At 58.5% G+C, this 27,626-nt stretch overlaps 3 protein-coding genes across 8 annotated transcripts in view; all 3 read left to right on the plus strand.

Annotated features, from left to right (window-relative positions):
- The window catches only part of BRD4 (bromodomain containing 4), an 86,434-nt gene extending 81,737 nt beyond the window's left edge, over positions 1-4,697 (plus strand). For 4 of the 6 annotated variants that reach the window (XM_027050217.2, XM_027050218.2, XM_027050219.2 and 1 more), the window contains 5 exons: positions 1,464-1,838; positions 1,970-2,100; positions 2,225-2,430; positions 2,556-2,793; positions 3,131-4,697. In XM_027050217.2, the coding sequence (XP_026906018.1) occupies positions 1,464-1,838; positions 1,970-2,100; positions 2,225-2,430; positions 2,556-2,793; positions 3,131-3,199 (1,019 nt within the window). In that variant the 3' untranslated portion in view covers positions 3,200-4,697. The remainder of the gene's footprint in view (positions 1-1,463; positions 1,839-1,969; positions 2,101-2,224; positions 2,431-2,555; positions 2,794-3,130) is intronic. The other 2 variants (XM_027050222.2, XM_053219715.1) reach the window with 1 other exon arrangement.
- A 2,433-nt stretch (positions 4,698-7,130) lies between these two features.
- Positions 7,131-11,369, plus strand: EPHX3 (epoxide hydrolase 3). The gene is made up of 7 exons (XM_027050225.2): positions 7,131-8,406; positions 8,626-8,711; positions 9,055-9,212; positions 9,313-9,441; positions 10,267-10,370; positions 10,465-10,601; positions 10,689-11,369. Exons 1-7 carry the CDS (start codon positions 8,164-8,166, stop codon positions 10,912-10,914), a joined length of 1,083 nt encoding a protein of 360 aa, XP_026906026.2. The 5' UTR covers positions 7,131-8,163; the 3' UTR covers positions 10,915-11,369.
- Positions 11,370-20,762: 9,393 nt separating this feature from the next.
- NOTCH3 (notch receptor 3) overlaps positions 20,763-27,626 on the plus strand; it is a 35,737-nt gene continuing 28,873 nt past the window's right edge. Inside the window, exons 1-3 of the mRNA XM_027050411.2 lie at positions 20,763-20,974; positions 23,532-23,610; positions 27,455-27,597. Coding sequence (XP_026906212.1) covers positions 20,857-20,974; positions 23,532-23,610; positions 27,455-27,597 — 340 coding nt within the window. The 5' untranslated portion in view covers positions 20,763-20,856. The remainder of the gene's footprint in view (positions 20,975-23,531; positions 23,611-27,454; positions 27,598-27,626) is intronic.

Here is a 27,626-nt window from a genome sequence, read left to right on the forward strand (position 1 = left end):
CCCACCTCCCTTGCTCTCCTGCGGCCTGGGATGGGTCACAGGGAGCAGTGTGGGTTGGAACGCAGCCGGGGACTTGAGGCCAAAGGCCAAGTGGTTGGAGTCTCAAGGGGGTTTCACAGGCATCTGTGGGCATGTGGCCAGCTTATAGGCACTACCCCCGAGCCATTGGGCCTCCCCTCTAATGACTGGTAGATTAAACAGGTGCTGCTGAGGGAGCCACCCGGACAAGAGACTGTCGCAGTCCTGTCCTATGCCTGCAGATCCCTAGGCCTGGACTGGGGCCACTGACACCAAGTCTGGCAAAACCTGCCACACGGGGCCAGGGGCCCAGGGGTCAGGGGCAGGCTGGTCCTTGGCACCATGTTGTCTCTGAGCAGCCGTTCTACCTCTCTGAGGTTAGGAGCAAATTCTGGCTCTAGAGGGATGGGGGCAAGGAAGGTCCACCATACTTGGGGCATTGTGGTCTGTGCCAGGCCCAGGAGACTGGTGGAAGGCCAAGGGTGTCTGTATCTATGCTGGCAGATGGCGGCTGGAATCCAGCCTGGAGAAGGTCAGCGGAAGGGCCTGCGTGCGGAACTTGGGTTAGGTTGTTCAGTGTGAGGCACCAGGCAGGACCGGGAGCACGGAAGGGCACTGCAGAGAGGTGGCTTTGTGTTAATGGGCAAGTATGGCTTGTCCCATGCTGGGGCCAGCCAAGACATGTCAAGGATCCAAGCAGGAGGGTGTTTCCATGCTGGAGTAGGTAGAGAGTTGAAGGCGGGACTTGGTGACTGTGACCTAAGGTGGTTTTCCCACCAGTGAAACTGGGGAGTCAGGCTTAAGTGCTTTGATGGGGCTTTCAAGACTCCTGCCCTGTGCCAGGTACTTGAACCTCATGGCTGCCTGGATCTCCACCGACCCTCCCCTGTGCTCCCACCCCACCGTTGGTTTGAGGAAGGTGGGTGGCTGGGTGGGCTGGCTCAATTCCCGTAAGAGCCACAAGGTGAGGACTGTTCTGCCGGCTCTGCTGTGGTGGGCCAGTTCCAGGAGTCCCCCTTGTGTGGGGCTTGCAAGCTAAGTTGTGTGGGGAGGGAGGGTCCTGGGCATCTGGCCCTAGGCCCAAAACATTTGTCCATGCAAGCAGGTTAAGCCGTGCGTGGACAGCTGGGAGCCCAGGATGTGTATTCTGTGAGGTTATTGAGGTCCCTTGTATTTAACCCAGCCTGTGCCATAGAGGCACCTGGAAAGCTTTTAAAAAGCACTCAGGCCCAGACCTTACCTGCGACCAAATACATCAGAATCCACTTTTCAAAGATTCTTGATGATTCTGACACCAGGACTGAGCTCGTGGCTCCACAAAGCGCTGCTATACGCGCAGCAAACTAGGGGCCTGACCTGCTCAGGGCTCAGCCACTGTGGGTCTCGGCCGGGCCCAGGCCAGTGGCTTCCATACAAGTTGATGTGCTCCTTGTCACCTCTCCTAGGTCACCTTCGCGAAGCCCCCTCCCCGCTTATGATACATTCCCCCCAGATGCCACCGTTCCAGAGCCTGACCCACCAGTCGCCACCACAGCAAAATGTCCAGCCTAAGAAGCAGGTAAAGGGCAGGGCTGGGCCACAGCCCCCAGGGCCAGGTGTGGGCCGGTGCCAGAGGCACCCACCTGCCTCACCGGCCACCGTGCCTGTGCCGTCCCAGGAGCTGCGCGCGGCCTCTGTGGTCCAGCCCCAGCCCCTGGTGGTGGTTAAGGAGGAGAAGATCCACTCACCCATCATCCGCAGCGAGCCTTTCAGCCCCTCGCTGCGGCCAGAGCCCCCTAAGCACCCGGAGAGCATCAAGGCGCCCGTTCACCTGCCCCAACGTGAGTGCCCTCTCTGCCCCCGGCCTGCACTGGACGAGAGCTTTCTGTGGGCTTATTGACTGTGCCCTGCTGGGCTTGGGGGCAGGGGGGAATGGGCCCCAGCCGAGGCCCACAAGCTGTTTGTGTTCCAGGGCCTGAGATGAAGCCTGTGGACGTCGGGAGGCCTGTGATCCGGCCCCCTGAGCAGAATGCACCCCCACCAGGGGCCCCCGACAAGGACAAACAGAAACAGGAGCCGAAGACACCAGTTGCACCCAAAAAGGTAGGAGCAGTGAGTCCACGAGTGTCCCTCACTCCGGGGAGGCACCTTGGTGGGTGTGCCCGCAGGCTCTGGGCCTCTTGGCAGGGCCCCTCACCCCCCACCCTGTGGTCTCTCTGCCTGGCAGGACTTAAAAATCAAGAACATGGGCTCCTGGGCTAGCCTGGTGCAGAAGCATCCCACCACCCCGTCCTCCACAGCCAAGTCCTCGAGTGACAGCTTCGAGCAGTTCCGCCGCGCTGCCAGGGAGAAGGAGGAGCGCGAGAAGGCCCTGAAGGCGCAGGCCGAGCACGCGGAGAAGGAGAAGGAGCGGCTTCGGCAGGAGCGCATGAGGTGGGCTGGGGCTGCAGGCAGCCTGGGGTTTTCTGGGGCTTGCTCTGCCCTCCTTCCCGCCCCACCCCCCACCCCCCACCCCCCCACCCCCCCGCTCACTGGCGGCTCTGGCCTGCTCTCCTCAGGAGCCGGGAGGATGAGGATGCGCTGGAGCAGGCCCGGCGAGCCCACGAGGAGGCTCGCCGGCGCCAGGAGCAGCAGCAGCAGCAACGGCAGGAGCAGCAGCAGCAGCAGCAGCAGCAGGCGGCTGCGGTGGCCGCGGCCGCCGCCCCCCAGGCCCAGAGCTCCCAGCCCCAGTCCATGCTGGATCAGCAGAGGGAGTTGGCCCGAAAGCGGGAGCAGGAGCGAAGGCGCCGGGAAGCGGTGAGCGGGGTGGGGGGACCTCTGGGCAGGGGCTGCGAAAGGGGGCCGTGAACCCCGGGGTGAAGGCAGTCTCTCTCCGAGGGGTGGGGTGAGCACCCCGTGCGGGGGGTGGAGGGGGGTGGTGCTCGGGACAGGGCTGCTGCTTCTCTGCACTGTGCTGGCCTCAGGGTCTCAGAGGGGGCTCAGGGCCAGTGCCGAGGTGCCTGGGTGTGGGCCCTGAGGGCATGGCCAGTGCTGGAAGGGGCTGAGGGGTGGGCGGGGAGTTCGGAAGCCGTAGCCGGGGTGGGGGGGGGGGGGCACCTCTTCTCACTCCCTCCTTCCCACCTCTCCCCTCCAGATGGCAGCTACCATTGACATGAATTTCCAGAGTGATCTATTGTCAATATTTGAAGAAAATCTTTTCTGAGAGCACCTAGGTGACTTCTGACTCTGATTTTCTGGCAAAACGTTGACTCTCCATAGTGTTAGGGGCGGCAGTGGAGGCGGTAGCAGCGGCGAGGGGGTGTCTCCGGGCCTGGCCCTCCTGCATGCTGTGCCCGGGGCAGGCCTGACGGGCAGCTGAGGATCGCAGAGCCTGTCTGCCTTACAGCCAGCTGGACAGCCCGCCACCCACCACCCCCTCACGGGACGTCAGCTCAGAGCACGCCTCGCCACGAGCAAGTGCCGGCCAGACCCAAGCCGCGCGTCCCCGCGGGCAGGGCACAGGCCCTGCTCTCCGCCAAATGTCTACACAGTATACACAGGACATTGTTGCTGCCGCCACCACCGTGACTGGTTTCTGTCCCCGAGAAAGTGACGTTCGTGACGTCCTGCCCACCAGGAGTCCTTCCCCCCACACCCCAGCCACCACCGCCCGCTCCCAGGAGGCCAGGGCAGGCCCGAGCGAGCTGGAGGCGGGCGAGGGCGCCGGCCCACCCCTTGCTGGCACTGACTTTGCCTTGAACAGACCCCACCCCTCCCCTCCCCCCACAAGCCTTTAATCGAGAGCCGCTCTCTGTAAGTGTTCGCTTGTGCAAAAGGGAATAGTGCCGTGGAGGTGTGTGTGTGTCCATGGCAATTCGGAGCGAGGTGACTGTCACACGCGCGTGTGTGGGCCGGCCTCGCCCGGTGAGTGAGGCCACCAACCAAAGTCAGTTCCTTCCCAACTGTGTTTCTGGGTTTTTTTGTTTTTTGTTTTTTGTTTTTTTTTCCTATATATATATTTTTTGTTGGATTCTATTTTATTTTTAACTCTCTCTTCTCCTCCAGACACAATGGCACTGCTTATCTCCGAAATGGTGTGATCGTCTCCTCATTGAGCGGCGGCTGCCACCGCGCTGTGGGTAGTGTGTGACCGTGGCTGTACTGTGTAGTGAACATAGTTGGCATATCTTTGTTTGAAGTTTGTTGGTGACTCCACCAAACTGGTGTAAAAAAAACTCAAAAAAACCCACAAAAAACAAAACAAAACACAAAACACACAAAAAAAAACTGCCTATATTTTACTCAGTTTCAAACTTTATTAGTCTATTTTTAATTATAAAGCCATGTTTTCTTTTCCCTCCCCACTCCTTTGTTTTTTAATGTCAAATCTGTTTTGAGTTGTTTTTTACCAGGAAAGGAAGGGCCAGGGGATGAGGCGGGCACCGGGGGCTGGGGGCCACAGACCACTGAGGCAGAGGCTCCCCACCCAGCCTGACCAGCCGGCTGCCACTTCCCCTACTTTTTTTTTTTTTTTTTTTTTTTTAATTTTATAATTGGAGCCCTTGGTGAGGTTACGTGTGCCATGAGAACCCACTCTACACCACGTCGCTGGTGCCTCAGTGTTGGCCAAACTCTGGAGTCACTGACTGGTTTGACTTTCATACGGTGAATATGCATTTGGTCTGTACTGATCATGGAATAAACACATCTCTCTTTTTTAATGCTGGTGTCTTCCTGACATTTCTTTGTGAACCACCTGTTGCCTAGGTTAGGCCCAGGGCCGCTCCCCTGCCCCCCTCCCCCCCCAAATCCCAAGCCACCTTTGTACAAGAACTACCACCAGGGCCACCAGGCCGTCTCCTGTGACCACGTTGAAGCTGTGACAGGGAGTCCAGGCACCCATTCTTTCTATGGACCCTGGTCTCCTAGCGGGGTGACATGCTCCAGCAGAACCTGGCCAGACTCAAGACAGTATTTTCCCCCCTTCGCCCTCCTCCATCCTGGTCCCGCACTCACCAGAGGACTTGGGCCACTTCTGCCACCTTGCCTGCCTCTACCTTAACTGCTCCTTTCATTTAAGCTCAGGGTTAACCAGATGTTCTTAGATAAGTGTCCATCCCCCAAAATGGGATCCTCCCCCGCCCCATGCATGTAGACACGCACGCACACGTGCCTGCCCGAGAGATCCTGCCGTATGGCTACCCTGCCTCCCTTGCCTGTGTGCCACAAGGCGAGGGGGGCACTCAAGAGTGGCCCCTAGGATGTAGGATGAAAGTGTATCATTTATGTGTGCAGAGACGTAAACTGAAACATTTCTAGCACTGTTTCTTAACCCCTATCTCCCTTTTCTGTTTCAACCGGAAAAGCCCTTGTATCATCTTGTGTTTGGGATCTGCCGAAACCTCTTGGCAAGAGTGTAGTTCAGGCGACCGGCCACAGGCCCCCACTTGCCTCCGTACCCTTGCCCCACACCCAGCAGACACTTCCTCGATGTGCCACTGTGCTGCCGGTTCAAGTGGGACTTCATTGGTTCTTTGGGGTTTCTTCCATCTCATCCCACCCCCTCACTTCTGTTCCGTGTTTTGTTCAGTAACTTCCCCAGGCCAGGTCCGACTGTTTAGCTGGAGAAATGGTTTTGTCTGCACCTTCCTTCTAAAGATTTAATTCTGCCATGGCCCTCTCCACACCTCCCTGATGGGTGTTCTCTAACTGGGTTGTAATTAGAACTTGGATCTACTATTTAATTTCTCTGGCCATTTCCCATTCCCTCCCACAGTACTAGAAATCTTAGTCCTATACAAGAGTAAGAGGTGTGTACAAGCCCCCCACTGTACTGTATGCACGGATCGCTTGGCCAATAATTATGTCAGTGAATCTGAGACTTGTATTAAACACTTTAGACATTTGTAGAAGGGAATTCGTAGACTTTTCACTTATATACTAAAGGTTTTTTTTTTTTTTTTTTTTTGTGCAGTTCTCATTGCAAAAATAAACATTTGTACTGAATATAAAATTAACCATCCTGTGACTACTGCTGTCTTTTTGTCTGAGGGCAAAGCTGGGGTAGGGGAATGGAGGGAGTCGGTTTTGTGTAGCAGAGGAAGAAGGGCGATGCCCAGACTCCCACCAGCCATGCAGCCAGATTAGAGGACTCAAGGAGGCACAACCGGGATCACCCAGTGGCTGTGGAGGATTGATTTGATGGAAAGTGTAAAAGAAACCGAAGCTGTGATCCAGGCTAATCGTGCAAGAAAAGAAAGGTACTTGGTACAGGGAGAATAAACCTTTGTACAATACAAGCCATGTAATCATAGCCGTCCAACCGAGTCTGAAATACATTGTTTACTGAGGCCGAACCACATAAACCACCATGCCCCTTTAAGTAGGAACCCACAGACTTAATTATGGGCCCAGGATGGTGTCCTGTTCAGCCTTAACAACGCAAAGGTAGAGGTTAGCAGTGGGAGGTGACAAAAATAATGAGAAGGGTGTTTAAAGTTAGAGAGGAAACCAAAAGGAAAACTAAAAACGGGCAGGGTCCGTCCAGGGGTGGTGAGGCTCGAGTCCATGCTTAATGAACTTCCTAAATTGGTCCTCAAGAAATGGCCACACAAGCCTGTCGAGCGAGATACCTGGGTAACCACCAGAAGAAAGCTAACAGCGTTCCAATGGCTGCCTCCGGGCGGGAGAGGTGGAGCCCGAGATTATTGCTTTTTTCATAAATCTCGTTCAGCAAGTTGTATGGCTTTAGGCAAATGACTTAATCCCCGAATTTCAGGTTCGTGGTCTGTAATACAGAGATGTAATAATAGTACCTACACTTAATAGGGTTGTTACGTGGGTTAAACGGTGAGTGACCATGAAATGTTTAGGATCTTGGGGGAAGGTTGCAAAACAGGAGGAAGAACCTGCCCTGTCGGCCTTCTCGACCGATCCTGACCGACTTCCTCTTTCTGACCGCCCCAGGGACTCAACCGGCCCGGTCCTCCGGCTCGCGGGCCCGGTCAGCCCTCTAGAAGTTAAGAGTCTCCGCGTCTCCATTGGTCGCCACCGGCAAATCCCCACCCCCCAGCCCGGCCTCAACACCTGCCGATTGGCTCCCGGGCGAGACCTGTCACCCGCACGTCAATGACCACCGCCCTCCAATCACAGCCGTGCAGGGGCGGGGCCGGCGGGCGCTGGACTAACTGGAGGACTTCCCGGGGTCGAGGCCACTGGACCCGCCGTTGGAACCAGGCCTGGGTGAGGGTGCTGCTAGGTCTCTCCCAGCCAGGCCAAGGACAGGGCCGCGCAGTCCAGGGAGGGGAGCTCCGAAGGGCGGCGGCAGGGGCTCTCAAGTCCTCCCCGGGTTGCGGCGACCGCCCGCGCCTCCTAATCCCAGCCAAGGCACTACCTGTCCCCTCCTTCCGCTTCCGGGCCCGCCCGCCCCGCCATATTAGGTCCCGGCCCCGCCCCCCGTCCCTTCGTCCCGGAGCCGGGCCGACCCCCAGCTTATTGGCCCAGCCCTCGCACCCAAAGTATCCTGGCCCAGCCTCCGGCCTTCTCCCGCCCGACTTTAGGCCCCGCCTCATCTGGACTCCACCCTCGCCCCGCCCGCCCTCTAAGCCACGCCTCCATCTCCTACGCAGCTCCTAGGCCAAGGTGGGTCCACGGTTCCGGCGCGTAGGCCGCACCTACCCTGCATTGCTCCGCCCCTTCGCTCCAGGCTCCGCCCATTTCACTAAAGTCCTCTCCTTATCCCCTGTTTGTCCAGACATCAATCTCTCTGTAGACTTAATATTCCCACCCACCCGCGGCGGAGTCCTACTAGGCCCCGCCCCCTTATGAAGCCCACCCCCCACCCCCCCGCCTGCCTAGGCCCCGCCCCCAATTCGCTTCCCCTCTCCTCAAAGCCCCTCCCCAGCCTCGGAAGCCTGGTCCTCGCAGGCTCCATCCCCGCACCCTATCCTTGTTCCCTGTCGCCGTCGCGCCCAGGTGTTTACCTGGCACTTAGGTGACTCGTGTGCGGTGGCTGTTTCGATATAAGCCTCCCGCCTCTTCTCTCGGCGCGTTCCTTAAGCCCCGGAGGCACGGAGGGTCCCCGGACCAAAGGCGGTGGGCTTCCCAGCCCGGATCCCGCCTCGCTGCTGCTGCTCTCGCCCCCGGCCCCCCGAAGGCAGCGCCGAAGTCGTCCCGGGTTGCGGCGACATGCCGGAGCTGGTGGTGACAGCGCTGCTGGCGCCGTCGCGCGTCACTCTGAAGCTCCTGCGCGCCTTCATGTGGAGCCTCGTGTTCTGCGCGGCGCTGCTGACCGCCGCCGTCTATGGCTGCATCGCGCTCACGCACGTGCTGTGCCGGCCCCGGCGCGGCTGCTGCGGGCGCCCCCGGCGCACCCCACCCGCCTGCTTGAGCGACCCCACGCTGGGCGAACACTGCTTCCTGACCCTCAAGGTGAGCGCGCGTGCGCGGGCGGCTGTGCGGGGGGCCGTCGGGGCTTCGGGTGTCGAGAACCCCGGGAGGTCGGGCCCCGTCGGGGCCGAGCCCCGGTGAGCGGAGAGCAAACGGTGGAATCCAAACGGGGGTCGGCGCGTGGCCGGAAGGGCGGGGAGGGGGGGTTGTCAAGCCTAGTGAGGAGGGCCTCCCCGGGTCTCTGACTGTGCCCTCCCCCAGAGCTCGGGCCTGCGCCTCCACTATGTCTCCGCTGGACGTGGCAACGGACCCCTCATGCTGTTTCTGCACGGCTTCCCGGAGAACTGGTAGATATGAAGCCCAGGGGCTTGGGGCGCCCAAGGCCGCAGGTGGAGCTGGAGGTGCCGCGGGGCTGGCTGGGTAGACTGGGGGCCCAAGGCATAGAAGGGGGTGCTCGAGGACAGGCGTCTCCAGGAATGTCCCTGTAGAGATGGGACAAAGAGGTATCAGTGTCGACGCTGCCCTGGACCCAGAGTGCAGCCGACCTTGCCTTCCGCGCGGGGTTCCCCCATCTTCCTTTCTGGGAAGTCCAGGGCAGGGAAGTCGGGTTGCCGAAGGCCCCTGCTGGGCGTAGGGTGGAGGTGCAGCCTGGGGACCCTGACTCAACCTCTGTCTCCACCCGCCTGACAGGTTCTCCTGGCGCTACCAGCTTTGGGAGTTCCAGAGCCGCTTCCACGTGGTGGCTGTGGACCTACGGGGTTACGGCTCCTCAGATGCACCTCGGGATGTTGACTGTTACACCATCGACCTGCTGATGGCGGACATCCAGGATGTCATCCTGGGCCTGGGTGCGGATACCCCCATCCCAGGCCTGGCCTCCCTCACCCCTGCCTTGCTTCTCCCTGGCTTCTCACCTCCACTGGTTCCTCTCACCCCCCCCCCCCCCAGGTTATTCCAAGTGCATCCTGGTGGCCCACGACTGGGGTGCGGTCCTCGCCTGGAATTTCTCCATCTACTACCCGTCCCTGGTGGAGCGGATGGTTGTTGTCAGTGCAGCCCCCATGTCTGTGTACCAAGGTGGGTTGGGGAGCCCGGGATGCTGGAATATGCCTGTGTGGAGGGGCTTGTCTCTGTGTCTACACTTCCTTGTCCACCAGTCAACACCGCCCCCCCGCCCCACGGGGGGCTGGGGACACCCATGATGCTCCCAATCTACAATCAGTGACCGTGCACTCAGGAGTAACTCACGGTTTCTGAGCACCTACAGGTAACAATTGCCCTGACAAGGAGCTTTGCATATACATAACCAACACAAGCCTCTGTGCATACGAAAGCGTCGTTATCTCCACGATCCAGTTGGGGAAACTGAGGCAAGAGAGGCTAAATGTCTTTCTTCTGGCAAGGAAGGCATAGATGAGTAAGCAGATACCCGTCTCATCACCTGATTCTAATTCCCAGTATAATAGTCCTAGTGCTGTGGTCTCTCTCCCACTCTCTCTCTCCCTCCGTGTTGTTGTTTCTTGTCTGTCTCTGTCTCTAGACTGTCAGCTCTCAGGCGGGCAAGGGAGTTTTGTCTGTGCCATTTACTGCTGTGTCGCCAGGGTTTTAAACAGGTCCTGGCATACAGTAGGTGCTCAATAAGTGTTGAAATGCATCCAGACCTGGGCAGTGGCTGCAGACAGAGGTGTCCCCATTCTGTGGATACAGTGACCACTTGGCAGGGAGGGACACCGGCATCCGGGCCAGGAGGAATGTCAAGTCACCCCCACGAGGTCTGGCATGCGATGACATTCCTGAGTGTTGGTGCATCTGTGTGCCTGACCTGGGTGCGTGTAGGAGTGCGAGGGGGTGGGGCCACCCCAGGCCCAGGCCTCATATCTACCTTTCCCCTGCCGCCCACAGACTACTCTACACACCACATCAGCCAGTTCTTCCGTTCCAACTACGTGTTCCTGTTCCAGCTTCCCTGGCTGCCTGAGAAGTTACTGTCCATGTCTGACTTCCAGGTGCAGTGGGGCAAAGGCCTGGAGGTACGTGGAGGGTGGGGGGCTGGGACTGGGCAGGCTGGGCACTGAAACCGTAGGTCTGCTGTGTACCCAGATCCTGAAGACCACCCTCACACACCGCAAGAGAGGCATCCCACACTTAACTCCCAACGAGCTTGAGGCCTTCCTTTATGACTTCTCCCAGCCCGGTGGCCTCACTGGGCCCCTCAACTATTACCGAAACCTCTTCAGGTGAGACCAGACCCGGGGCGGAAGCTCAGGAGAGTTCTGGGGGGCAAGGGGGAGGGGCGGTTATTCTTCTACCTGTCTTGGCCCTAGGAACCTTCCCCTGGAGCCCCAGGAACTGGCCACGCCCACGCTGCTGCTGTGGGGAGAGAAGGACGCCTACTTGGAGCAGGGGCTGGTAGGAGCCATCAGCAGTCGCTTTGTGCCCGGCCGGCTGGAGGCCCACATCCTGCCAGGCGTGGGGCACTGGATCCCACAGAGCAACCCCGAGGAAATGCACCAGTACATGTGGGCCTTCTTGCAAGACCTGCTAGGCTAGCAGCCCTCGCTCCCTGGCCTGTGTGCACCTGGGAGTCCACACCACGTGCGCACCACGACGGACTCCCGGATCACGCACAGGCGTAGAACTCCTAGACCACACACGAGTGTGTCTGTGGATGCCCGCAGGCACACCAGGCTGTTTGCTCACACACCAGTGTGAGTGTCTGTGCACCTGAACAAGCACTTCAGCCCTGGGGAACCGGGAACTTCTCTCCTCTGCAGAGCTGGATACCCAGTGTCCTACCTCTCCCCTCCCTGGGGCCTTCCCCTTCCTGCCAACGTCAGCCCCCAGAGCTGCACAAACCACAGACTCTGACCTTCCCGTCCCTGGCTTTCATCTCCAATCTGAGTCTTCAGCTAAAAGCTGTTCTGTCCAGTAGGGTAACTGGCAGCTGTATCTGGCTGCTTCAATTTAAATGGAAATTAATTAAAATATGATCGATTAAAAATCCAGTCCCTCGGTCACTCTAGCCATGCTTCAAGGGCTCCACTGACACATCAGCATAAAGCATTCTATTGGACAGTGCTGATGAGGGTACTTCTAGAAAGGGGGGTCTGTACCTGGCTCCTGACCAACTCTCCAAGGAAAGACCCTCATGTACAAGCAGGTGTGGGTCTAGATTCCTGTCTAGGCAGGCCCTGGGCAGCTCCCACCATCTCCCTCCCGGTTGTGACTCCAGAGCCTATAAGGTCAAGATCTCTAGGTGCGGCCTGGGCAAGATCCCTGGGATCCCTGTCTCAGATTCGTGGAAGAACAGCTCTAGGCTATGCTAGGGTGGATGTTTGAGATTCTGGACAGGGCACAGGAAGGGACTGGCTCCCTGAATGACCATCTGAAGTCTGAGGCCTGCCTCTCCAGCGCCTGGAATCTTCTCCAAGTTAACCACAGATTCCGCTGGTTCTTTGGGGGGGGGGGGGGGGGAGTCTCTGGCTCCAGCCTCCAGATGAGGGTGGGACAAGTAGAGGGTGAATCATCCAGCCTCAGGCTGGCCATGGCCCTTCTGTCTCCCCAGACTTTGCCTGGCCTTTGGGGACCATGTCATGACGAATGCTGATGAATCTCTCTGGGGACCTGCAACCTCAGAAATACATTCTCTTATCCCTGGGATGGGTCTGGCTGGCTAAAGCTTGCCTGTTGGTCATCCCCCTCTGTACTGTCTTGTCTCTAACATAACATCCTTTTCATTCATCCCGTGTGTCAGGCACTGATCTAGGCGCTGGGGAGTGAACAACACAGCCTTACTCTGGAGTTAACAGAACGGGCATAGAGAGCTAGGTGAGTGTCTGGTGACTCAGGAAAGTCTTCCCTAGCTGGGGGACACACTTCAGGGAGTGGGAAGCCGTAAGCAGGAAGGTTGGAGGTGGAAATAAGCCTAGGCTACTGGAGTAACAACGTGGGGATTAGTGGCTGCGAGAGAGGAGAAGAGGCCACAGCCAGACGGCCAGGGGCTGTGAGGAGTTTGGATTCGGTTCTCAAGGGGAGTCAGGGAAGAGTTTTCAGCAGGGAGGAACATGGCTTGCATTTTGAAAAGCTCCCTGTTGTGGCCGGACAGTCCCACGCAGGAGTGCGAGTGGTGAGACAGCTGGGGGGCCATGCGCTGCCTCAGCACGGGCGGCCCGTGGGGCCCGACGGGAGCCGGGATCCCCAGCGCCCGACCCACCTCGGGGGCCCCCCCACTTCCAGGGTGGGAACAGTGCCCCTTGGGGTCGAGGAGATGGGCCGGAGGGAAAGGGGACCCCACGACCTCGGAGCCTGGGGTGGAGGTCTGGGCCGAGGAGGCCTGCGGGCAGGATGAGGATGGTGTGTCCAGGGGGCGGTGGGTCTGGCGACGGTTGCCAGAGTGATGGGGAAAGGGCTGATGGTTGACCGGAACGGGTAGCGGTTGTCTGGGTGATTGGAGGGGCCCAGGCGAAGGCTGACGGGAGGCCTCGGACAGTTGCTGGGGCGACAGGTCCGCTGACGGTTGCCAGGGTAACAAGAAGGCGCCGTCCTCCGCCTCCTCGGCTGCAGGCGGGAGGGAATCAGAGTCTGGGGGTGGGGGGGAATTCATCGCGGTGATTGGGCAGAGTCCTGGCTAGCGAGCCAATAGAGACTCGTGACTCGGACGAAGCCAGCCTGAGCCAATCGGGGCGCGCCTTTCTCCCAGAGGCGGGGCTGGGCGCGCGCATCCTTTCCAGGCCAGAGAAGGGACCCGGAGGGTTTGGAGGGAGGCGGCCCGGCTGAGACCCCTACCAGGCTCGGCGACTCTCTTCCCCTGCTCCGAGCTCCCGGCTCCAGACCGCCTTCCATCATTCATTCATCAGTCAGTCGGTCGCTCAGCCATTCATTCATTCATTCATTCACTCGTTCATCTGTCCTGCCACAGGCTCAAAGGCTTTGGCGGTACACCAGAGGAGGGGCAGGGGAGGCGGAGCCGGGCTCGAGTGGAATAAGCAACGCGGGGGGGCGGGGGGGGGGGAGGACGCGTGGGGAGTGGGAGGGAAGGCTCCCTGGAGGAAGCAGCCTTGGAACTAACCCCTGCAAGGATGCGCTCCAACCCACGGAAGCCTCCACGCACAGCTGATTTAGTGTTCCTTGAGACTGGGAGGGAAGTTTGGGATGGGGGAAGACGTGGAAGCAAAGGACACAGGACTTGGATGTCCCGAGCACCCTTAAGCAGGAGTGAGGAGGGAAGAATGGGGACCCCAAGCTGTGAGCCTAGAGGAGATAAGTGGCACATTCAAATGGGGTAAGTTGAGGCAGGTTTGCTACAGGGACCACATAGAGTGAGCAGGATTTGGAGAAACCAAAGGGGCAAAGCAACCATGGAGAGCCATTACCATCTCCTGGTCCCCCTGACCAGACAAGGGGAAAGAAGGATGTTAGAACCCAAGCACAGATTCATGCAGACAGGGCCTTTGGTCAAGGGGTGCTACTAGCTGAGCTGACCCCACAGGCAGGGATGCAGGAGGATTAATACCCCATTCTCTCCTTTGGCTTCATCTTCTGCCAGTGCCTCCTATTGGCCAGACCCACCTGGAAGCCAGAGGACAAGGCCGTCCATTGATGCAGCCAGTAGAGGTCAGCCTCTGGGGGCACGGAGTGGAGTGGAGGAGGGGAAGAATGAAGGGAAGGGGCACGGGGAAAAGAGGGTGAGGGGGAGAAAGTCAGGAGCTTGGGGGTGGGGCAACGTGAAAGGAGCACTCACTGCAGATTCCTGTGAACTTCACTTTGTCGTGGAAGAGGGCTCAAGCTCTGGCCAAGGGAAGAGGTAATGAAAAGCCCTGGGGAGGCATTTCCCTTCTCTGAAACAGGAGGACAGGGAGGAGGACAAGCTTCAAGGGCCAGGGAGCCAAGGATAGGCAGGGGCCATCAGGGCATCATGGTTCAGACCTGAGCAGGAGGAGATGGGGTCTGGAGGGAGGTTGTGCACACGGACGACTCCAGCGGTCTGAGCCCAGGGCCTGGGAGGCCAAGATGCCCAGCGATGTCCCACCCAGTGGAGGATCCTACGACAGGGACACCGCCACCTCCAGAGCTGCAGGGCCGGCAGCTGCTCAATAGAAGTGAGTTTTGTTCTCTTCACTCTTTTCCATACTCAGTTCTCACCCCCCCCATCTCCTCCTCCAAGAACCGCTCCCCGCCCCCCCCCCCCCAGCCCCCAGCCCGCATCCCTTCCTCTGGCGGAGCCCTGATCTAATGGAGGCAGTCTCAGAGCTGCCAATGGGCACATTCAAGTCCCACCTCCTGGCTCCTGCTCTGCACTGAAATGTGCTTGGTAGCTTCATTCGATCGACTGATAGTTGTTTCACCTACTGTGGGCCAGGCTCTAGGCTAGACACTGGGGATTCAGCAGGGAGCAAGACGGACACCCACAGAGCTCAGAATCTGAGGGGGACCCAGGAGGGATCATGTAGTAGGCGGGGTGGGGGGGTAGGCCATGGGAGCCCAGAGGAGCTAGTGTGAGGCCCCAGGGACCACTCCCTGGGAGAAAGGAAGGCAGAGCTTCCACAGGGATCTCCTACAACCTCCGATCAGCTTCTCCCTGCTAAAACGCTCCAGCGGTGGCCACTGTGCTTGCAATGAAATCCCAGACCCTTGAGACTTGGCCCCCATCGTCTTCCTCAACCTCCCAGCTCTCAGTCACTATGTGCCCAGCATTCTGGCCCCTTCACCCTTCCTCCTCTGGGCCTTTGCACTCGCCCTTCCCTCTACCTGGAACACCCTTCCTCCGGCTGTTTGCTCCTGTGTGGCTTCTTCTCCTCCTTCAGGTCTCAGCTGTAACATCCCCTAACTCGGTGAGGCCTGTCCTGCCTGCCCCTGTCACTGAAATCTCTCCTCCCCCCTTGCCACAGTCCATGGTTCTTATTTGTTTGCCTTCTGGTTTCTTTTCTTCTATTTATTAACTTAAAAAAAATTTTTTTTAAGTTTATTTATTTTGAAAGAGTGAGAGAGAGAGCATGAGCAGGGGAGGGGCAGAGAGAGAGGGGGAGAGAGAGAATCCAAAGCAGGCTCCGCGCTGTCAGCATGGAGCCCGATGCAAGGCTTGATCCCACGAACTGAGAGATCGTGACCCGAGCTGAAATCAAGAGCCTGTCTGTCTTTGACAGCTGTGCCTGTGGTTGGTTGTCAGTAAAATGTTTGTTGAATGACTGAATGTTTGTTGAATGTTTGTTGAATGAGTGAATGAAGGCGAGGAGAGCTGGAGGGGCAGAGTGAACGGAGCCTGCAGGGTATGAGAAAAGAGCTCCCAATGGTAGACGCAGCCCGTGCCAAGTAAGCTGAGGAGGGTGTCACTCTGGGCAGTGGGGAGCCATAGAGAGTTGGAGCATGAGAAGGCCCTAGGGAGGCAGTGGCCAAAAGAGCTGGTCGGGTCTGCGGCCGACAGCCCCTGGAGTCCTGCCTTCCCACTCTTGCCCAGGGCCCACACCCAGCAGCCCTCACCCCTGCTGGCTCCCGTGGCCCGCTGTCTGGGCCTGAGGGCCCGGCCCCAGCTTTGGTGCAGAGGGCGGGACTGTGGTCCCTGGAGGAGAAGCTGAGGGCACGTTCTCAGGTTCCCGGTCATCGGCCTGGGCCCAGCAGCTGTGTCTTGGCCTGGGCCCAGGTCCTGTGTCCCTGGGGACTGAGCTCATTGAGGAGAAACGCAGTCCTGGGCCAAGGCGGCCATCAGGGGCAGGGGAGAGGGCTCGGGCTCACCCCCTATCTCCACCACATTGGGAACTGTGTGGAATCCCACTGCGAGGCTGTGGGAATGGTCGTTCCAGACTCTCCTGTCCCCCAAGGGTCCTGACACCTTGGGCTGGGCCTGCCACTGTGGCTGGAGGGCAGCAGGATCCTGGAGCCAGGACTCCGCATTCTACTTGCTGAGTCATGGGGACTTGACATGGGATTGACACCCAGTAGGGGCTCTGTAAATGTGTCTTTCTGTCTTTTGTCTCCACTGCCCCTCATGCTGGCCTCAGCCTGTGTTTTCACTACTTTTGCTCCCTTTCCTTCTCTGTTTGCTATGGACCAGAGGCCACTGGATCAGCAGAGTCACAGACTCTAGGCTTTCTGCCTAGCAAAAGGGGGGGGGTGTCCAAGTTCCTTGGTTGCTCCTTCTGATGGGGAGCTCAGCACCTATTAGGACATCCATTCCAGCAAAAAAGTCCTTTCTCAGATGGGTCAGGGGAACAGCTAGCCCACCTCATGAAGCCCCTACCTTTGTCCCTGGACCCTCAAATCCTTTTCTGGACCCCCAGACTTCTAGAATGTACTTAAGAGGGTGGTCTGGGTCCCCAGTGGCAGCCCTTCTGGGTTGGCCATCCTAACACCTTCAGCTAATTCCTGAGTCACCAAACCCTTCCATGTCACCCTCTGTGTGCCCAGACCATGCTGTGTGACGCCTGGTTCCTGGGAAGCTCCCAGTCTAGGTGGGGATACAGAGCAGGGCATAGATACCCAACCCCTTGTGTGTGAGGCTGATACAGAGAGCAGGAGGGTGCTGGGATAGCCCAGGGGGGGCTCTGTCTGGGGGGCAGAGAGGGCTTCCTGGAGCTGAAACCTTGAAGAATAAAAGGAGTTCACCAGGCACAGGGATGGGGGGTTGGAAGGCACACCAGAAAGAGAGACCAGCATGGGCAAAGGGGTAGCATTGTGGGAAATAGCAGAGCATTCCCTATAACTGGAAGAAAATACATTTAAAATTTTTTTCTTAATGTTTATTTATTTTTGAAAGAGAGAGAGAGCATATGTGTGGGAGGGACAGAGAGAGAGGGAGACAGAGGATCTTAAGGGGGCTCTGTGCTGACAGCAGAGAGCCCGACGCGAGGCTTGAACCCACAAATTGTGAGATCATGAGAGAGATCTCACGTGAGAGAGAGAGAGAGAGAGAGAGAGAGAGACAGAGCATGAACATGAGCAAGGGAGGAACAGAGAGAGGGAGACAGAATCTGAAGCAGGCTCCAGGCTCCGAGCTGTCAGTACAGAGCCCGACGCGGGGCTTGAACTCAGGAACAGTGAGATCATGACCTGAGCCGAAGTTGGACACTTAGCCGACTGAGCCAGCCAGGCGCCTCAAGAAAATACATTTTTGAAGAGAACACTCCCTGTGAGTTCCTGCTTGGGGAGGAAGCAAAAGGGTCCTTGTAACCAGCTGGGTGTCCCAGCAGAGGGAAGAACCTGGGCAAAGGCCATGAGAGCGCAAGGCCTGCTGGGTGAGGAGGGACACTGATTCAGTGTGATGATGAGAGGGGAGGGGCTGCAGAGGGTAAGGCCAGTCTGAGGGCTTTGAAAGCAGGGCCCAGGGGCTTGGATTTCCTCCTGGGGTGATGGGCACAGGGACAGACTTGAGCTGCACCTGCCCTAGGGTCTATTGACTCAGTATACTCACTATGAGTCAGGCTGCGCTCTTTCTTGTGCAACTTTTGTCCTTTTCTCTGCCCGATCCCCACCCCCACCCCTCATACTCCTTGTGGCCTGGAGTCACTCAGGCCTGGGTTCTCATATCATCTCTGGCCCCCAGGCTGCGGCCATTCACTTGTCACCCTCGGCCCTTCATGCTTCTTCTTTCTCACTAATAGCACTTCTCTGTCTCCTTCCCTCTTCCTCTTCCAGCATTTAAAAATTATTCAAGGTATTAATGGATGAATGGGTAAGCAAAATAGGGTATAGCCATTCAGTGGAGTCTTAGCCATAAGCAAGTGATGTACTGGTACATGCTCCATGGTGGCAGATGAACCTCAAAAAACGTTATGCTGAGTGGGCACCCGGGTGGCTCAGTCGGTTAAGCATCCGGCTTCGGGTCAGTTCATGATCTCGCGGTTTGTGAGTTCAAGCCCCGCGTCGGGCTCTGTGCTGACTGCTGAGAGCCTGGAGCCTGTTTCGGATTCTGTGTCTCCCTCTCTCGCTGTCCTTCCCCTGCTCATGCTCATGCTCTGTCTGTCTGTCTGTCTCTCTCAAATATAAAATTAAAAAAAAAAAAATAAAAAAACCCCACACATTATGCTGAGTGAAAAAAACCAGACACAAAGGGCCCCACACTGTCTGATTCCATGTATATAAAATGGTTAGGCAAATCCATAGAGGCAGAAAGCCATTTGGTGGCTCCCAGGAGCTGGAGGAGGGGGCTGGGGAGTGGCTGCTCTAGGGGATGGGGGTTTCCCTTTGGGGTGATAGAAATGTCTTGGATGGGGCACCTGGGTGGTTCAGTTGGTTGAGCGTCCGACTTCGGCTCAGGTCATGATCTCCTGGTTCGTGGGTTCAAGCCCTGAGTCCAGCTCTGTGCTGACAGCTCGGAGCCTGGAGCCTTCTTCAGATTCTGTCTTTTTCTCTTTCTCTGCCCCTCCCCAGCTCACACTCTCTCTCTCAAAAATAAATAAATATTAAAAAAATTTGTAATGGCAATTGGTTAATTTTACGTGAATTTTGTCCCAAGTTTTTCAAAAATCCTCAGAGGAAATCATAAATACGTGCCCAACCCAGCGGGTGAACATTTGATGGGCACCAGGATAGTCACATCGTCTCAAAGTATCTCCCCACGTGCTACTGATATTTATTATGGGAGGAGGGGACGGGAAGAGAATAGTCCCTTGATAGTAGGGAAAGTTGGCCAACTTCACACAAGTGATCGAAGTGTAATACCCCCAGTGTTGGGAACTAATGTCAAGTACCTCCTAATCCGAGGCACTGGGGAGGACCAGCACCATCTCTGTGGTTCTGGACAAAGGCATACTCCCTGGTTGGGAGGACTGAGCAGGCCAGCCCGCTGGAGGACATTCTGAGAAATGAGTGGCCTCGATTCTCCCGAGATCGTTAATATCACAAGAGACAGGGAAACGCTGAGGAACCGATCCAGATGAAGCAAACGTGGCAAAGCGTGGAAAGGGTTGGCGAATCCCGACAAAGGGCATGTGGAAATTATGCTATTCTGCATTTGACATTATTTTATTTTATTTTAATTTTTTATTTATTTATTTTTTTGCATTTGACAGTATTTTAAAATAAAAAGGTTAAAAGTTGCCTGAAGCTCTCTGGGCTGCTCTGGTGAAAATCTCCCACCGTGGCTTCTAGATGCTCAGCCCCTGTAGGTGACCCCTAGGCTCCACGGATTCAGCGCCTTATCCCCAACCCATCCCTCCTCCCTGCAGCCAAATTACCATGGGGGACAGCCTGGCCTCTTTCTCCTCCTCCTCATGGTGGCCCTTGTGACCCCTGGTCTGTCCACTCCTCCTCCTTTCTTTGCTTCCTCCTGTGGGTGCAAACCTGTGTCTCTGCTGCCATTTCCCTCTCTAGTTCAGCCTTCCCGGCTGAGCTCCACTGGACCCTCCTTTGGGGAGCCCTCTCTGGGGGAGGAAGGTATACCCCAGCCCCTGGAACAAAGCCAGACATAAAGCCAGAGATTTATACCCACCTGTTGAATAAATGAATGAACAAATCAGTAACTACCCTCAAGCCGGGCCCTCACCAACCCCTCTGCGTGGCCCTCCCACACTCTGTCCCTCCCTCTGGCCCAGCTCTGAACCCCCAGAGCTGCTGGTGTCTGTGTCAGGCTTTTTCTTCCGTGGAATGAGGGCTCCTCCGGGGCTGGGCTTGGGGCCTTTCGGGGTCCCCATTATCGCCGCATGGACAGGGTGGGCTGCAGGGCGGCTTTGCAGCATGACTGATTTGGGAAAAGGCAGTTGATCAAATTGAGCAAGGCTGAGCAGCAGAGAAGCTGTGAGGGGAATGGGTGGGGCTGGGGGCTGGGGTGGACCTTTGGGGTTCACACAGGGTAGTAAGGAGGAAGAGGGGTGCTTTCCAGGAGAGCTGAGAGTAAGAAGATTGTGTGTGTATGTGTGTGTGTGTGTGTGTGTGTGTGTGTGTGTGTGAGCGTGCGCGCACACATGCATGGGTCTCCTTCCTAATGTGTGTCTGAGGTCTGAGGCTGCAAATGCTGTCCCAGGCTCAAGGCCTGGCTGGGCCTGAGCTTTGGGTTTGTGTTTTATATCTTAAGTCCCCATGAAGCTCTGTGCATACGTCTGCAATGGGGCAGGGTGGTTGTGTGCGCGTGAGATTCTTAGGATGTGCCTGGCCTCAGTTTTGGAGGATCTGTGGATCTGTGTTTGTGCCCTGGTTCTGTGTGCGTCCCTGGGCTCTGAGTGTGTGTTGGGAGCGTGGGTGTTCACGAAGCTGCTGTGTCTGTCAGTGTGGGTTCAGCCCACGCCTCACCGCATGGCTGGCCAGAATTTCCAAGGATCTGCGGGTCCCTGGCTGTGTGGGTGGAGGGTGGGCAGGGACCCCGGGAGGCCGGGCTGGGGTGGGGGTAGGGGGGCGGGGGAGCGCAGGGCCGGCCCCGGGGCGGGGCGAGCCGCCCAGGGCTGGGGGCGGGGCGGCCCGGCAGCCTCACTTTGGCGAAGTTGGCGGCGCGGAGGCTGGCCCGGGACGCGCCCGGAGCCCAGGGAAGAAGGGAGGAGGGAGGAGGGAGGGTCGCGGCCGGCCGCCATGGGGCCGGGGACCCGGGGCCGCCGCCGCCGCCGTCGCCCGATGTCGGCGCCGCCACCGCTGCCGCCCGTGCGGGCGCTGCCCCTGTTGCTACTGCTCGCGGGGCCCGGGGCTGCAGGTGAGCGGCTGGGACCTGGTGGTCGGGACTGGGTGGGTGGGTTGGGGGAGGGTAAGAGCGGAGTTTAAGGACCCCGGAGTCTGGGGCTGGAGGGCTGGCCTCGGAGCCAAGGACCAGATCAGGGGCTGTGAGCACAGGAGTCCGGGGGCTACGTGCCAATCCCGGGGGGGCAGGGACTCAATGCGGGGGGGGGGGGGCAGGGCCCCAGAGGTCCGCAGAATACGGGCCCGGGAGCGATCAGAGTTGGGGGGGGGGTGAATGGACCCAGGAATCAGGGGCTGGGAGCTTGAGGTGCAGGGATCAGGGACGCGAGATCGGGGGGACCAAGGGTCTGGAGCACGCTCCCAATGCACGCCCGTCCGGAGTCCTGGGAAGGTCACGAACTGGAGCCTCAGGACCCCCAGGCTGGGGACCCCTCGCACAAAAGCCCCCCCTACACACCCAGGGCCGGCCAGGCGGGGCGGGCGACGGGGAGGGGGGCGCGAAGTTCTCGGAGCTCTGAACTCGGGGAAAACTTCTCAGGCCGGAGCGCGGCAAGACCCGGAGCTGGAGTCGGAGCTGGAGCCACAGTGGCGCCCGCGCCCCTTTCCCCGCCCGCGGCCCCACTCCCTCCCCCGGCCGCCGGGACCTGGCGGCCCCGGGACCCCGCCCCCGCGAGGGGAGGGAAAAGGAGGGCGGGGGGCGCGAGCCCACGTGCTCCGCTCCAGCGGCCCAGTCCCCGCAGCCCGAGCCCCTCCCCAGCCGGCCCGGGCCCCCTGCCCCTCCCCCTCCCCGCTCTCCCTTCCCCCGCTCGGGACAATGGCCGCGCCGTCTAGACACCCCCTCCCCCCCGGCCGGCCTCGCGCTTTCTTTGCCAGACAAAGCGGGACGGGCGGCGGGGCCTGGGCGGGGGCTGCGGGGGCGCACACCCCCAAGGGAGGCCTGGCCGGCGGAAGAGGGACGCGGGCCGAGCGGCCGGGGTCCGGGGTCCGGGGTCCCGGGGAGCCGCGGCGGGGCTCAGCGCCGGGAGGGAAGGGCCTCCACCGCCCAGCCGGGTGCCCAACCGGGCAGGATCGGGCAGGAGCTGCCGCCCCCGCGGGGCCAGCGCGCACACACATGGCCTGTCACACACTCGCAGGCACACACACAGCCCTGGGTCACACATACAGAGATGTAGACGTGCGCACACACACGACATCCGCAGACGTGGATACGCAGCTCACACACTGACATACAAACTCCTGCAATCACCCATGTTCGTAGGTACCGTGGATCACCAGCCCCGGGCCTTGCACACGTCGCCTGCACACATTGAGCACATGTAGACACGGATCCAAGATATGCCCACACCCAGTTTATACATGCAGACAGACAGTCACATCCAACCCATACACAGACCCACCTGAGGATCCACAGGTCACACACAGGCGCACAGCTGTATACCCAGATAACTGGTTCACATGCAGGGACCCACAACAGATCCAGCCTGCACATACATGCACAGGCATCTGGACACCCATGGACTTGAAGCACACACACATGTGGCTCATCATGTGGCCGCTTGGGTGAGTTCACAAACACCCACCGGCCCCTGTCTGGGTGATAGTGTCCTGTCTCTGCTTGTCCCCTGAGAAAGGGGACACAGGCCATGTTGTCCTATTCTCCAGCTCACCTTGTTCTGTCTCTCCCTCTGTCTTTGTCATCTCTGTCTCCTCTCTGAGGCAGCCTGCTTCTAGTTTCCTTTTTTGTGTCTGTCTGTCTTTCTCTGTCTCCCTCCATCTCTCCTCTCTTTCCATCTATCTGTGACTCGTTCATGTGCACGCGCGCGTGCACGCGCGCGCACACACACACACACACACACACACAGAGGCCCCACACCTGCCATCACACACAACCCTCCACTAGCTCACACCCAGCCCCACCCCAGACCAGTCTGGCGGGACAGTTAGACTGCCACACCTCAGAGGGACATAGCCCTCAGGGATGGGGACGCTGGACAGGGCAGCACATGTCTAGTGCCAGCTGCCCCTCCCTTCAAACCACACCCTGTCCCTGCAACACCCAGTGTCGGCTGTGCAAGGGGTACCTGCCTTGGCTCCTCTCACCAGAGCCCTGTTCAGGTCTGCCCAGCTGGAGTAGATGTCCGACACCGGGGAAAGTAAGAACCATGGCCCCAGGTCTCCTTACCCCGCCCTCTCCATTACCCTGGGATCTGGGCACACAGCCCCAGACCTCCCTTTAACACTCAGCACCCTCACTTCCTGCCTTTGCACCCCCCATTCTGGCAGCTTCCTGAGTCCCCACATCTGGCACGAGTCAGCACCTCCTCCTGCCCGCCCCTGCCTTGTGGTTCCCAGGGCTTGAGCGGGCAGGGACAGCTGCAGCCCCAACAGCTGGGGTTGGGGCGGGGGGCCGTGGGAACTGTGGATGGGGGGGCTCCGTGCCCCACAGAGACACCCCCAGCCCGTGGCAGCTGTTGCCTGGGGGAGGGAAAGATGGGCTGTGTCACTCTGAGCTGGGGTTTCTTGGGTGCCTGGCTGACCCCCCACTTTCCTTCGCCTCCCTCCCCCCACCACAGCCCCCCCTTGCCTGGACGGAAGCCCGTGTATGAATGGAGGTCGCTGCACCCAGCTGCCCTCCCGGGAGGCTGCCTGCCTGTGAGTGCCTGGCTCCGAGCCATCAGTGGGTCCTGTGTGGGGAGGTAGTCTGTCTTCTCCTCTGGCCTCTGTGTCCACCATGGGTGTCTCTACCATTTCCTACTTGTGTATGGCTTGGGTAACCTCTTGTTTCCCCACTGGAATCGAGCAGGGTTAAGAACTGAGTAAGGTTAAGAGCAAGGGCTCTGCAGGCCGCCTGGCCTGGGTTCAAATCCCACATCGTGTTGCCCACTGCCTGGGACTCAAACCCTTTAAGCTTCAGTGTCCTTGTCTGGAAAACAGGCACACTAACACCTGCTTCACAGAGTTGTTGGCCGCCTGAGTTCACACGTAAAGCCTCTGATGGAGGTAGTTATTATTCAATTAACAGATCTTCAGGGACCAATCACAGTGGCTTGGCAGTACAGGGTACCCCAACTGGATCCTCCCATATATCAACATTTAGTGGTGGGGGCACAGTGGTGGGGGTCATGGGGGTGCCATGACCTTGGGTTCGTCACTTCTCTCTGAATCTCACTGCATCTGTGAAATAGGGGTGCTTCCTCGTGGATTGTGACCATGAAGGATTTCAAGAATTCGGTTGTTGGATCATACAAGGCAAGGCAGAGGGCTGGGAGGAGCAGAGCAGGGGCTGGGAAAGAACTGAGCAGAGGGAGACAGAGCTCAGTTTGAATTCTGGGCTCCGGGAGGGGCACCTGGGTGGCTCAGTCTGTTAAGCCTCTGACTTTGGCTTAGGTCAGGACCTCCAGGTTCATGAGTTCAAGCCCTCACCGGGCTTGGTGCTGACAGCTCAGAGTCTGGAGCCTGCCTGCTTGGCATTCTGTGTCTCCCCGCCTCTCTCTCTCTCTCTCTCTCTCTCTCTCTCTCTGCTCCTCCCCCACTCGTTTTCTCTCTTTTGTTCTCTCTCGAAAATAAATAAACATCAAAAAATTGAATTATGGACCCGGGGATACCCTGAGCAGGTGCTTTGAGCTCCCTGAACCTCAGCTTTTGCATTGGAAAATGGGGCAGTACTTCCTTCTTTATGAGGTTGATTTTGATGTGATGAACTCAGCATAGTGTTCAGCCTACAGTAAATGCTCCGTAAATAATAATGATGATGGTAGGGGCTCAGGAAATAGGTGCCATAGAGGGCAACGTCTCAAGGTTATGGGGGAAATGCTTGATTCCTTTTCTAATATCATCATTAGTAATAGCCCGTCACCTAGTAGCCATTATTGATTCATTAACGGATTCATTTATTCAAGAACATGTGTTGCCAGGCCCAAGCTGGGTGGTTCTGGGGTGACTTTAGATCCAGGAGAGCCCTTTTGAAGTTACACACGTACTTTGACTGGAGCCCCACTTGGGCTCACCCAGGTGGGGGCTCAGCGTGGCTGAGCGGGTTCCTCGGGTTGGGAGTCTGCCATGGTGGGAGGTGAGGGAAAAAGTGACCTTATCTGGAGCCACACACCTGGGAGGCGGAGCCGCGGAGCTGAGCGCCTGCGCAGTGGAGCTCCGCACCTGGAATACTGCCGACAGGTGAATGCTGCCGCGGCTGCCCTGCCCCTCAACAGGTGAATCACCGGCTCGCGCGGCCGCCCGGAGCCCGGACTACCCGGCATGGAGCGGGCTCTCCCCGGAGGTGGACCGTGGGAACCACTCCCCACGGCCCCCCAGTCTCTTTCAAGATTCTAAATACTCGTATCTTTTCAGGGACGCCCCCATCTGTCACCCCTCCACGGATCCCCCAAACCTCTTCCTCGAAGTAGCCTCTCAAGCCCTGGTGTCTGTTTCCTAGCCTTCGCCGCACCCCCTTCCCTTCCCCTCCCGCCGACCCCCAACCAAGTCTCCTCTCCCCCCCACCCCCCCGCCTTGGTTTCCCCCACAGCCCAGTCAGTGGGGCGGGGCGCGGGCGGAGGCTGGAACCGGCCCGACCGGTCGGCAGGGGAGCGGGGCGCAGAGCGTGGGAACCCGCCCGGGGCGTCGGGAGGGGGCCCGCGCGGCCGCGCCCTGCTTGGCGGTGGGACCCGCAATCCCGGGAGCCCGGCGCGGCGCGCCCCCTCTCGGCGTGCAGTCGTGACCGACGTCCTTGCCCTGAGGGTCTTTGGGGAGGGGTCTGGGAGCCGGGCCCTCCGTCTTGACACCATCGGCACCCCTGCCCTGCCCTGGCCTGTTTCACTGGGGGCCAGGGTGGGGGGAATCTTGCGGGTGACGCTAGGGACTGAGTCAGCTGCCTGAGGCTAGCCCCAAGCGACTGGGACAAGCCAGAGGGAGGGACTGCGCGAGGGGTGGGCAGCGTCGGGGGCGGGGTCTGGGCCTTCTCACCATTCCAACCTTCCCCTCCCCACTCCCCCCACCCCCCCATCCCGTTCCCCTGCCCCTCCTATCCCCTCTTCTCCCCTCCCCGCTCCCCCGCCGGCGTCTCTCTGGAGGTTTCCGGTCTCAAGACCAACCGCCTTATTTCCCTCCTACTCAAGGTTGCCTTGGTCGGTTTGGGGAAGGGGCTGCAGGCTGAAGGACTCTATCCCAGTAAGAGGGCGCCAGAACTGGTGTCTACCTCCCCCTCCCAATGGCAGGAAGGGTCGAATGTGCCTCCGGGAAAGGCCAGGAGGATGTGGGAGAGTTACGGTCTGTCCACACAGAGCTGTGGCTGTGAGCTGCGTTGTGGTTTAGGGTCTGAATGTTCGCTAGGCCAGTATGTCCAACTGTGTATGTTTCTGCGTGTGTGTGTGTGTGTGTGTGTGTGTGTGTGCCTGAGAGGTTGTCTTCTGGAGTCTGAGACCTTGTGTTTCTCTCCGCCTGGAAGGCTCTTCCTCACACAGTACCTTCTGCAGTCTGAAAATATCCTTCTTGCCTTCCCTCTTCACTCATCTCCCTTATCCTGTGTCTTAGTTTCCTGGCTGCCATAACAAACCACCAAAAAGCTGGGTGGTTTGAAACAACAGGAATTTATTCTCACAGTTTGGAGGCCAGAAGTCTGAAATCGAGGTGTCGGCAGCCAGTGTGTCCCCAGTGGCTTTGCAGGAGAGTCCTTGCTGGCCTCCTCCACCTTCTAGTGGTTTCAGGTGCTCCTTGGCTAGTGGGTGCAACACTCATATCTGCTTCTGTCTTCAAATGGCCTTTAACGCTTCCTCCCCAATCTCCCTCTGCCAATGGATTTAAGGCCCATTTAGAAAATCCGGGATGATCTCATCTTGATGTCTGTCACTTAGTTACATCCGCAAAGACTCTTTTTTCCAAATAAGGTCAGAGTCACATGCTGTGGGACATGGGCATTTCTTTTCTGGGGCCGTCGCTCAAAGCCCACTAAACTCTTGGTGGCCCTCCCCACCCCATGCCGGCATGTTATATAATTCATTATTTGTGTGTCTTCTCTTTGCTCAACTTGGCTGTGAGGATAAGGGGTGGGGGGGGGGGCGACTTTTCTTGTGTTCGCGACCGCATTCCTTTTGCTAAGAACATAGTAGGTACTCAGTGAATATTTGTTGCATGGATGGATGAGGGTGCCTGTTCGTTGGGCTGTGTGCTTGCGTGTGTGTGTTTTTTTTAACGTTTATTTATTTTTGAGAGGGAGAGAGAGCGTGTGCGCGCTCACGTGAGCGCACGAGCAGGGGAGGGGCAGAGAGGGGAAGAGAGAGAATCCCAAGTAGGCTCTGCGGTCAGCACAGCCGGATGCAGGGCTCTATCTGACTAAGCGTGAGATCACGACCTGAGCCGAAATCCACAGTCGATGCTTAACCGGCTGAGCGGCCCAGGCGCCCCTGCTTGGTGTTTCTGCCGGTCCTGTGTGTATCTGTGTCTGGGCTTCTCCTGCCCCATACCACCCTAGTACTGCCCAGTACTAAGCTGTCTCTGCCCACAGGTGCCCTCCAGGATGGGTGGGCGAGCGGTGCCAGCTGGAGGACCCCTGCCATTCGGGCCCCTGTGCTGGCCGTGGTGTCTGCCAGAGCTCGGTGGTGGCAGGTGCTGCCCGGTTCTCCTGCCGCTGCCCCCGTGGCTTCCGGGGTAAGGGACGGTCTGGGGGAGGGGAGCCC

Source organism: Acinonyx jubatus, chromosome A2, assembly GCF_027475565.1.
Source record: "Acinonyx jubatus isolate Ajub_Pintada_27869175 chromosome A2, VMU_Ajub_asm_v1.0, whole genome shotgun sequence".
NCBI lineage: Eukaryota > Metazoa > Chordata > Mammalia > Carnivora > Felidae > Acinonyx > Acinonyx jubatus.